At 39.3% G+C, this 11774-nt stretch overlaps 1 protein-coding gene across 1 annotated transcript in view; it reads right to left on the reverse strand.

The window, feature by feature from the left end:
• Uhrf2 (ubiquitin like with PHD and ring finger domains 2) overlaps nucleotides 1-11774 on the reverse strand; it is a gene marked incomplete at its 5' end in the record, with an annotated part of 75226 nt that overhangs the window by 62892 nt on the left and 560 nt on the right. Inside the window, one exon of the mRNA XM_010610723.1 lies at nucleotides 5897-6130. Within this exon, the coding sequence (XP_010609025.1) occupies nucleotides 5897-6130 (234 nt within the window). The remainder of the gene's footprint in view (nucleotides 1-5896; nucleotides 6131-11774) is intronic.

Genomic DNA, 11774 nt, shown 5'->3' on the forward strand with positions numbered 1-11774 from the left:
TGTACTGCAAGCACGACTAATTAAAACAATATAAATAGAAAAATAAGGCTCCAAGAAGGCTATTATTATTTACTTTTCTATCCCTAATACCCAGTACAAATATATATACTAGATATCCATATATTCATGAAAAGAATGAATATGCAGAAATAAGGGCTTCTAAAGGAAACGCCACTAGTAAAAATTTCAAATACATACTTATGGCAACTACTGACTTTCACAAAAAAGCAAATAAATCTAATTCAGCTTCTTTAACCAACAAGGAAGGTTAAATGCAGTGTTTAAAAATATTACTATATAAGAAAAGTCTTCTTAGAATTTAAGTGCCACGGTCCAATGTGCTACTAAATGAGGAAATGGAATCTTAACCTAAAACTGACTTGCAAATGCATATAGTTAAGAAAGAATTTTAACTGGACTTTAAAACCAGGTTTGCAGATAAAGTTAAAAATCTTTAGAGGGGGCTGGGGATTCAGCTCAGTGGTTTGCTTGCCTGCCTCACAAGGACCCAAGTTCTATTCCGGGTACAAAAAAAAAAAAAAAAAAAAAATTTAACATCTATACTATATATTAATATAAAGCATAACAACTATTAAAGAAAAAGCCAGATATAGCAACACACATCTGTAATCCCAGGTAATTAGGAGGCTGAGACAAAAGGATCAAAACTTGAAGCCAGCCCTGTGCAATATAGTGAGCTTTGTCTCAACGTGAAATAAAGGGTTGGGAATGTAGCTTAGTGCTTACCTGGCATACAGAAGGCCCTGGGTTCAATTCCCAGTACCATTAAAAAAAAAAAGTTGACAGCCAAAACACTAAGAATAAAAAAGCAAAGACTCACTGAAAAAACTAATTTCCTGGCTTCTTTGAAGTACACAGGGCAAAGAAGGAAATTTGCTAGGTTAGTATATATAGACAGATTTCCCTGCTGAAGACCCTTGACACCCTAGAAACAAGCAGCAAGAAATACACCCACAGCAGGGCGTGGTGGCGCATGTCTGTAATCCCAGCACTCAGGATGCTGAGGCAGGAGGATTGCTGTGAATTCGAGACCAGCCTGGGCTACATAGTGAGTTCCAGGTCAGTCTCAAATACATAGTTAGATCCTGTCTCAAAAAACCAAAAAAAAAAAGAAAGAAAGAAATACACCCACAGCCCAGATCTCAGTTTCTTCCTTTTTTTTTTGTAATGGGGATCAAACTCAGACCCTTGCACTTGCGAGGCAGGTGGTGGAACCACTGACCCAAAATCCCTGGCCCAGTCTCAGTTTCTAATATTATTCTCCAAATAAAAATACCAGGCCACCCTAGACAAATGGTTCATTATGGGACTAAGACAGGAAATATATAAGATATAAGCTTCTTTCTCTCTCTTTTTGGTGGTACTTGGAATTCAATCTAGGGCCTTTGTACTGAGCTACATTTGCAGCTCTTTTTATTTTGAGACAAAGTCTTGCTACTTGCTAAACTGGTGGCTATGATGGCCCCAAACTAGTAATCCTCTCCTGCCTCAGCCTCTCTGAGCTATTGAGATAAAAGGCTTGCCCCATGGCACCCAGCTGAGCCTGAAGTAGGAGGATCACAAGTTCAAACCCAACCCAGGCAACTTAGTGACTGTCTCAAAGTAACAAAGGGCTGGGAAATGCAGCCCAGTGCAAAGGCCCTGGGTTCAAATCCCCAGTATTGCCAAAGAGGGGTAAGATGGGAGTTGCAGCACACTCCTGTAATCCCAATACTTGGGAGGCAGAGCCAGGAGGATCAGTAATGAGGCCAGCCAGAGCTAGTGAGTTCAAGGCCAGACCAGAGTACACAATGCAACCCTGACTCAAAAGCAAGCAAGCAAGTTCGTTGCCTGCCTCCGAAGTGCAAGGACCCAAGTCCAATCCCTGGCACCAAAAAAAAAGCAAGCAAGCAAGCTAACAAAACAATGAAAAAAATGTGTGGGGGGTTGGCAACAACAATAACAGGGGCATGTTGAAGGGACATAAGAATCAAGTATAAAAGCTTCCAAAGGCCAAAACTGCAACATCAACTTATTTTGATAAAAATAATTCAAATTTGCTGTGGAAACTTTGCCCTCAAATCAGTGAATACATAACTTTCTACTCCTTAAATGTGGACTACACACAGCTATCTTCCCCTCAAAGAGCACAGTACAGGGCACGGGAGAGGGGTTAACTGCGTAGAAACTTGAGCACTACTCAGCCAGGTGACTGCGGTTCACAAGTGTTAGCAACATTCAGTTCCTACTGACAGCGGTTATATTTGGCAAACAGGATGTGGATAGCACCTGCCCTAAATGTGACACGGTGAAAATAGCACTTCACCTTTGTAATCTTCCTCCCCAAAACAGATAAATTCATCTAATGAAGATGAAAATGACAGTTAAATCCTAACAGGGAAAAACCTTTTAAAATACCTTACCAGTTCTCAAAAATTCCATGAAATAAAAACAAGCCAAGAGGAACTTAAGGAGATATGACAAATCCTACTATGATATCCTAGGTGAGACTTCTGGGATAGGAAAAAAGACTAAGTAAAAGCTAACAAAATATGGTTCATTAGTTACAACAGACGTTATCATACTAATATAAGGTGTAAATAGGAGAATGAGTGTGGGATACATACAAACTCTACCATTTCCCCAATTCTGCTATAAATCTATAAACATTCTAAAATAAATTTTAAAAGTAACTGGAAAAAAATGTAGAGTACTGGTAACATTACATATGATTTGAGTATGGTCTGTAACCTCTGAAGTTTGTGTTTACTTTGCATTGCGACATACTAAGAATGTAGAAACTTAGGTATAAGCCAGGTGTGGTGGCGCATACCTGTAACCCTAGCACTTGGGAGGCTGAGGCAGGAGGATTGCTGTGAGTCCAGACCAGCCTGGGCTACAAAGTTGAGTTCCAGGTCAGTCTCAATACACAGTGAGACCCTGTCTCAATAAACAACAACAACAAAAAAGAAATTTAGACAGGTATAATGCACTTGTAGTTCCAGCTACTCAAGAGGCTAAGGCAGGAGGAATGCTCAAGCCCAGCCTGGACAACACAACTAGATTGCACTTCTAGGGCAAAAAAAAAATAGGGCAGATGCGATAGCACAGTGAGGGCTGGGGATGTAGCTCAGCAGCGCTGAGCCTGCCTAGCAAATCCAAGATCCAAGTTCAATCCAGGGCACCAAAAATAAATAAAAAAATAAATAATAAAAACAATGGATGCAGGTAGAGCCAAGTGTGGAGATGCACACCTGTAATACCAGCTACTCAGAGGCAGAGGCAGAGGCAGGACTGTAATTTCAAGGCCAGCCTAGGCAATTTAGTGAGACTATTTCAAAAGAAATAAAAAGAGCATTTGTTTAGCATGTGCAAAGCCCTGGGTTCAATGCCTAGTATAGCAGTAAATGTGTATGCTCACTATAAAAAGAAAAAGATCACACACTGCCTGTCCCTTGTCCCATGCCATCTTGGGATTGGTGGGGAAAAAGGTCATCACCAGATGTAATCCCCTCACCCTTTGACCAGAAGTGAGCCAAAATATACCTCTTTTCCTTATAACTTATCCCCACCTGTGGCATTATATTTTTGTGTGTGTGGTATTATATTAACAAGAAAAAAGAAACAGACCAGTACAGGTATCCCTAAGAGATATGAAATGAATAGGTAACATAGACAAAATGGCAAGCTGGCTTACAGTGCTTTAAACAAAACAGTAAGACATGGTCCTTGTGGAAATTCCACAAAGGAAAGGATCACAGCTCTTCATCATCGTACCCCCAGGACTGAACAGCACTTGGCACAGTGAGGAGGGAGAGAGGAAGGAGAGGAGGGAGAGCACACCGCATGAAGTACTGTTCTAGTTCAGTAATGGTGAACCTTTTAAACACAAGCGCCCACACTGCAACCCCAAAACAACTTATCACTAAATGCCCCCTGCAAAAAAGCCAACACTGCAATTAAAGCTGAATAGAAAAATACTCATACAATCTTTTGTCTCAAAAACAAAAACAAAAAACATGTGTACCATAGGTTCACCACTACTAGTTTGTCTTCTCTGTTATAAATTTTCTCTACTACTGACTGTAGCAAGAAAACCATTATGAAAATATTAGTTTTGAAATGACTACTTAAACTGTCCATAACGTTCTAAAATATTTTCCCAGCTTTCCCAGTTATCCATAAGTTATTTTGCCTTCTCTTCCAAAAAGATGTCAAATAATAGCAGCATTAACTGGCTCTCTGACTGGCTCTTGTGTTCAATGGCAATGCTTCATTTTTCATTTTTCCTATGATGCCAAGCATCGTTTAATCTGTTCATCAATTTTATCTGTTCCTCTTACCAGGGATATATTTTTATCCCAAAAATGAAATCAAATTTGTGTTTAGATGAAAAAAAAAATTTTTAAATCAGGCAGTTCTTTATTAAAACAATGAATCGTACTAAAACATTCCCTAAAAATGAACTAACTCCTTTGTATGTGTGTATGTATGTATTACCTGGGTTTGAACTTAGGGCTTTGAGATAGCTGGCGATGTCACTGAGCTTAATCCCTGGCTCCTAACTCCACTTTCTGACAAACCATATATGGTAAAGGGATTAATTTTAACATTCAGTCATAATCCTATTCACTATAACTTGGGTTTTCATCAATGTAAGTGATGCTCATGTGCTTCTCTAGTTTTAGTATCAGTGTTAAACTAAATTTAAAAAGCATGAAGCTATCCTTCCTTCTTTATGCTGCAGGTCAACTTAGGTAACATCAAAATTATTCCTTTACAGATTTAAACAATTCATTAATGTAGTTTTGTTTTTGAGATAAAGCTTGTTAGTTTTCTAGAATTCTTCCATTCATATGGATGTTTGTATTTTCCACAAATTCACAATTAATGTATCTCTATTTGCATTTTCTTAATTTATTTTACCTACCAATTTTTTAATCTTGAAAATGCTTAGAAAAATTGAGTCCAGGTGCCAATTTATCCCGATAAAAATAACGTATTATAAAGACATCAAAACTCCGGGCATGGTGGTACATGCCTAGAATCCCACCACTCTCGAGGTTAAGCCAGGAGAATTACTGTGAGTTCAAGGCCTGTCTGAGATTCATAGTGAGTTCAAACTCAGCCAGATCTACATACCAAGACCCTCTCTCAAAATATAAAGACTAAAAAATAAAGCATAATTGCCATTCAATTTCTTAAAGTAGGATTTGAAATAGTTGCTAGATACAAAGCCTTTGAGTCATGTTCTGTGTATCAGCAAATAAATTATCTTTAAAGATGACCTTTTATAACAGGATCAGAAACAAAGCTACCAGAAGTAAACCAAGCAAGGTATATTAAGCACTCATTAAGATAGCAAAGATTTAAATTAACGCAGTGGTTTATCATGTTCATGAATTAAAAGACTCAACACCGTAAAGACATCACTTCTCCGAGCTGCCAAGAAACCAGGATGCCCTTGAGGAAGAATGAAATTTGGGATATGGAAGATATCAGAAACATATGTAAGTCTACAGTACTTAGAACAATACGGACTCAGGGATAAACAGACCACTGGAACAACATAAAGAGCAGTTAAATTTGGCAGTATCCTATGAGTGGACAACCACCACTAGTATTCCTGGGGAGAAATTTCTAGAAAAATTCTTGAACATGGGTACCAGAATACACATAAATAGCACTGTTAATTTTGTTCCAGTTATACAGGTGTTTGTTATTCTTAAACTGTATATATACATTTTATACATACTTTTATATAGTTCAAAGAGTTTTAAAGAGGACTTTTAAAAGTTAAACATCCTAATCTTTATTTTCAAATGACAAAGTTTAATTATTCACAACATCCAGAAGTGAACAGACATCTGTATTTTAACAAACAAAAACAACATACCTTATAAAGTCCAAAGCCAGGATCAATGAGGCAAGCACGAGCTGATGTAGACGGCTGACTTGTAGACCCCACCCTTGCGGTTTTCTTTACTTTAGGTGGACTATTAGAAAAGGGTTTGGTCTGTACATCAGTCTGTTTAGATGTGCTAGGAAGATCAGGATCTGGACGAACTAGTAACTGAATTATATCATTCAGCCCAACATCGTAGTCAAATAAGGTATATCCATTTTCCAACTAGAAAAAAAAAAAAAGAAAAATGTACTGAAGTGCTTCTCTCAAAATTTAATCCTTTCTGTATCTCTAGTTACCCAAACATCCAAGCCAAACTATTACAATAAAATTCACAGCACTGCAAATTAGTGATCCTGAAACATTCTTAATTATGGTCTCTGATGTTAGCATCCTCTCCGGACCCCAATAAATTGTAAAAGCCATTGCACATTAGCTACTCTGTGAACCACTGAAAGGTGTATCAAGCTGCTGTGACCTCATGACCTAGCCAGAAAAACTCTAAAATAGTTTGAACTTCTCACATTTTATTTATTTAGTTAGTTTTTTTGAGACAGGGTCTCACGACTGAACTGGAACTCACTATGTAGCCCAGGTTTGTCTTGAACTCACAGTGATCCTCCTGCCTCAGCCTCCCGAGTGCTGGGATTACAGGCATGTGCCACCATGCCCGGCAAATTTTATTTATTTTGATAAACAATGAATCCACTGTAAGAAAGGGAAAAGGTAAATTTTGAAATTAAGATGTTTTAAGACCTTGTGTTCATAAAGTCATTAAGTCAAATATTTTTTATCTTTCTAAAGCACTGATTTTTTTTAAAAAATCGAGCTGAAAAAGACATCAAGCAAGGAATAATTATTACTGTTGTTTATGCTATAGCAACATTCCACTTGCCTGAAGTTCTCCTACCTTTCTGCAAAAATTATTAAGTCTTATCAAGAGGATGTCTAGAATGGGCCGGGCATGGTAGCACAGGCCTGTAATCCCAGCACTCAGGAGGATGAGGCAGGAGGATTGCTGTGAGTTGGAGACCAGCCTGGGCTACATAGTGAGTTCCAGGTCAAATTATCTTGTAACTTGCCCATATTTTTAAAGGGGTATGTTGAAGTCTTAACCTAGAGCACCTCAGTGGACTGAAGGTGTAGCTCCGTGGAAAAGTACCTGGTCAACAGGCAAAATGCTTTGCATTCAATCCTCCAGCCTTTAAAAAATGTAAAAAGGACCTCAGAAGTAGCCTTATTTGGAAATAGGTCATATTTAGAGGTATCAAGGAATACATTTAACTAAAGAAACAAACTCTGTTGTTATAGGCTGAATCGTGCCCTCTCAAAATTTATATCATAAAGTCCTAATCCCAGTACCTCAGAATGTACCCTATTTAGAGATAGGGGTTTTAAAGGACTAATTAAGTTAAAATGAGATGATTAGGGCAAGCCTCTAATCCAAGGACTTCAAAAAATAAATAAGGACAAAAACAGATACAACAGGAACACCACAGTGAAGATACACAGGGAAAGGCCATGTGACTGCAGTGATACAGCCTCAAACTAAGAATCAAGATTTCCTGCAAACACAGCCATACATACTAGTCGCTGGAGAGCTCCTCCCTACTGACACCTGGAATTCCAACCTTTAGAACAAATTTTTGCGGTTTTAAACTGCCCAGGGTTTTGATACTTTGTTACTACAGAAATAAATCTCCACTTTGTTTCCTTAAAATAATTTAGCTGGCCATTTCAATGATACTATGAAACAAGAAAACTGAACTCTTTAAAGTTCAGAATTATTACTTCTCCTAAAACAGGACCAAATAAACGCTGCTCATGTCCTGGCTTTATAACTAATGTTTACCCCAATTAACAACTCCCTAACACAATAAGACATTTGAGAAGTCGAAGAAAAAGAGTCTGTTCTTAATAATTAACACAGCAATAATAATAATAAAGAATAAGCTCATTAACGTACTAAATCAGGGGTTTTTATTTCAGGTGGTCAAAAATAAAAGGTGTAACTGCCTTTCTTCACACCTGCTATGACTGACAGACTTCTTCCCTCAATTACCTATTAATTTATAGATATTCTTCCAGTCTTTCTTAAACAGTCATTATTAACCATTACATATCAACTTCCTCACAGCTTTATTCTGCCAAGCCTCACAAATCATGGACAGCTACTGAAGAGTGTTGGAAAAACTTACTTGAAGAAGACTGAAGTTCTGTATCCAATGCAACTATAGGTTCAAAATGGTCTGTCATTATGCTAACTGGGGAAAGGGGTGAGATTATCTAGAAATTAGAAATACCTATAAAGCTTCGGGTATGTAACTACAATCCATCAATGTTTCATAGAAGTAAACGAGAACCACCATATTACAATTTAGGGATGTAGGATTTTCAATTCTGGCAAAGCAGGGGTTAGGACTTTTGTCTGACTGCGCTGTGACTTTTTACTGGGTTGAAAGAAATCTGAGAAAACAGGAAGAACTGCAACAATGATGCAAGGGAAAACTAGGAAGAAAAAACAAAGTGCAGCACTCAAATAAGGCAGAGGGGAAGTCATTCCCAGGAGACTAGAGATGACAAAAGACACAAAGAACATGAGAATGTGTATCTTTCACATCATACATAACATACAAGTGTATATGCACGTTCTTTTAAATAGGCAAATATTTTTATTTTTCACTCCACTTGCAAAAGTGCAGAGGCAAAGGCAAACCACTCAGTTCTTCTCTAGCTGTGGTTCAGCACCCACATCCACATGTAATGGCAGGGGATGAAAGACAAAGAAGGAATATTTGCAAAGTAGTAGGAGCTCGCTCTCTCTAGATTATCAAAATTTAGAGATCAGCATTTGTCTTCTCTAAAAGACCCAATCCCACAGTGCCTCAAACTCAACCTTCCAGACAGGTAACCCTACGCACAGTACTGACTTGTTACCTGCTATTTTTGACTCTCAAAAATAGTCGTTAACACAAGATTCTTGCATACAGACCACTTGAAAACCTTGTCAAAATACGGATTCTGCTTCCATAAACCCGTAAGGAGGTACCCATGCAAAGCTAATACTGCTGATCATACGAAGCCAGGAAGGACACTTCACAGGGTAACAAATGAGTACATGACTATCCTCTCAACATTCATTTTAAAATTCTTATGTTTATCAGAATCTTCAGGGGGTCTTGTTAAATTCAAGTATGTACTTGCAATTTTGTGGTATGCTAAGAATCTATAAAAAATGTCCAAGTGGGCCAAGGATTTAGCTCAGTGGTGTTGCCGCCAGCCTCCAAAGCACAAGGACTTGAGTTTGATCCCCAGTACCAAAAAAAAAAAAAATACAAGTGAGTCTGATAAAGGATTAAAAGCAACTGACATAACAAATGGATTCATAATGACACACTGTAATTTTTAATTTATTTTTTGAGACAAGGTCTAAATTGCTTAGAATGGTTTGAACTCCTAAGGCTCAAGAGATCCTCCTGTCTCAGTCTCCCAGAATAGCTGGGACTACTGTGACTTGTGTATATTTGATTTATGACATTTTTCAAAATGTGGCAATAAAATGTCTTGGAAAATGTCTTTTCTAATGAGGAAAGGCATTTACAGGATGGAGACAGCCCTGTGATGCCAAAGTAGTAGCTGCATGCTAGAGGCACATTACACTCTCCGTGGAGAAACGGAGATTATATCACTGTCCAGGCTATTTGTCAGTTAAAAAGAAAGTGAACACAGCTGGAAGCAGCGTCTTCCTTTTCTTTCTCCAAGTCAATGGCTGGCAGCAAAGGTCTATTCTTTATGCCCATTTGTTTACCAATGGGCTGAAAAAAAATGAAATAGTGAATTATCAACTGTACTGGGAGAAGTACAAAGGTTGCTATCCTTAAAAGTTCTTCCCAGAATCTGAAACCAGCTTCCTTTTCCCCTGAATTTAACTCAAACCCTAACTTTTCTTCAACGCAGCCATGTCCATATTTGATAATTAGATTTTATAGTGTCGCCCAGGAACACATTCTCATCCTTCAGTTCTGAAGTAACTGAGTATCCTAAGAAATCATATACGGTTGTCCCCAGATAGAAAAGGAAAATTCATCAAGGATTCTTTTCTTTTCTTTTCTTTTTTTTTTTTTTTTTTTTTGACAGTCCACCGAACCACTGAGCTAAATCCCCAGACCGAAAAGGAAATTTCAAAAAATTTGATTACATGCACTTGTGACCGCAAGGAAAAAAGTCATCAGCCACTTGAAACACAGCAATTCAAAGTTACATAGTACAGTGCACCCTCGCCTTGGGTTAATCAGGTTAATGGAAGATTCACCTGCCTTATTTTAACTATAGCGGGTACCTAGGTAAATATCCAGGTCTCAGGTGTACTGACTTACAACCAACCTGAGTTACAGCCAGCCCTCAGGAATCTATGAATTTCTTAAGTCAAGAGCCCACTGTATTTAAGAAAGGTACAATTATTTCAAAAGCAAAGATGACAACTAATCTGAGCACTGATTTTTACATAAATCACAAACACCAAGAAATCAAGTATAAAACCAGCTATGAACACTAGACAAAGACACTAAGTTTTTTGTTTTTGTGGTACCAGGGATAAAACTTGGGGCCTTGCACTTGCAAAGCAGGTGGATGAACCACTCAGCTAAATCCCGGGCCCTAAAACATTTTTTAATAGGGGAAAAATATCCAAGACAAACAAAAAGATACTCAGGGACCTGGTGGCATGCATTCTGCAGAATCCTAGCATTCTGAGGCTGAGGCAGGAGGATCAAAAACTCCATCCCAGCCTGGGCAATTTACTTAGCAAGAACCTATGGGGGGGATGTAGTTAGTATGAAGACCCTGAGTTCAATCCCCAACAATGCAATTAACAAACAAAATTCCTTGGGGCTCTCTTTTCCAGAGCATAATTTGTTAGCTATTTTGAAATGTCCGCACAGTCTTGAAAAAGTAAAACTATGAAGGAGAGAAACCTCTTCAAGCTTTTGTGGCTTGTAAACTACTGCCACATGAAAAAGAAATGCATTTATTTCAAACCTCAGAAGTGGAGCCGAACTGTGGTCTACCAACTGTAGAATGCGTACTTTTCAAAGGATTAATAACGACGACAAACAAGACAAAAACGAAAAATATGAGTCTGGGGTCCAGGTATAGACTGTAAGATATTTGTGGGACAGGAATTCTTAGACTGGTCTTTATCATACAATTATCAGAGACTCCCACAAAGCCCTCACAGCCAAAAGCACTTTGAGCTTTCAAGTTACCAGTGCCTAAACTACAATGGTGGTGGTAATAGCTTGAAACTGGGGAATACTGTAAGGTGAGGATTAAGGAAAACATTGTGGGACTAAAAATCCAGGGATCTACACACCAGGCCTTCTTAAACCCAGCTCCAGATTACAATAAACAACCCCTTAAGTCCAGGTCGCTAACCTCGCCTAAGACAGCTTTCAAACCCAGTAGAGGCGCTGATGCAGGGGGCCCAAACGTTCTGGACTCCCTCGGATCGCAGCGTCTGCAGACCCTTCCACAGTGAGGTGACAGGGCTACGGCCGTCTCGCCGGGGAGGAGTGCCCGAGTTTCCATTTCCTATCTGGGAGCCAGGCACGGCCACGGGAGCACCGGAGCCCTGGACCGGGTGCTCGGAGCCCAGCGCCAACGCGCCCCGCTGATGCAGGGGGCCCAAACGTTCTGGACTCCCTCGGATCGCAGCGTCTGCAGACCCTTCCACAGTGAGGTGACAGGGCTACGGCCGTCTCGCCGGGGAGGAGTGCCCGAGTTTCCATTTCCTATCTGGGAGCCAGGCACGGCCACGGGAGCACCGGAGCCCTGGACCGGGTGCTCGGAGCCCAGCGCCAACGCGCCCCCC

Source organism: Fukomys damarensis, unplaced genomic scaffold, assembly GCF_012274545.1.
Source record: "Fukomys damarensis isolate Sample0158 unplaced genomic scaffold, DMR_v1.0_HiC HiC_scaffold_31, whole genome shotgun sequence".
NCBI lineage: Eukaryota > Metazoa > Chordata > Mammalia > Rodentia > Bathyergidae > Fukomys > Fukomys damarensis.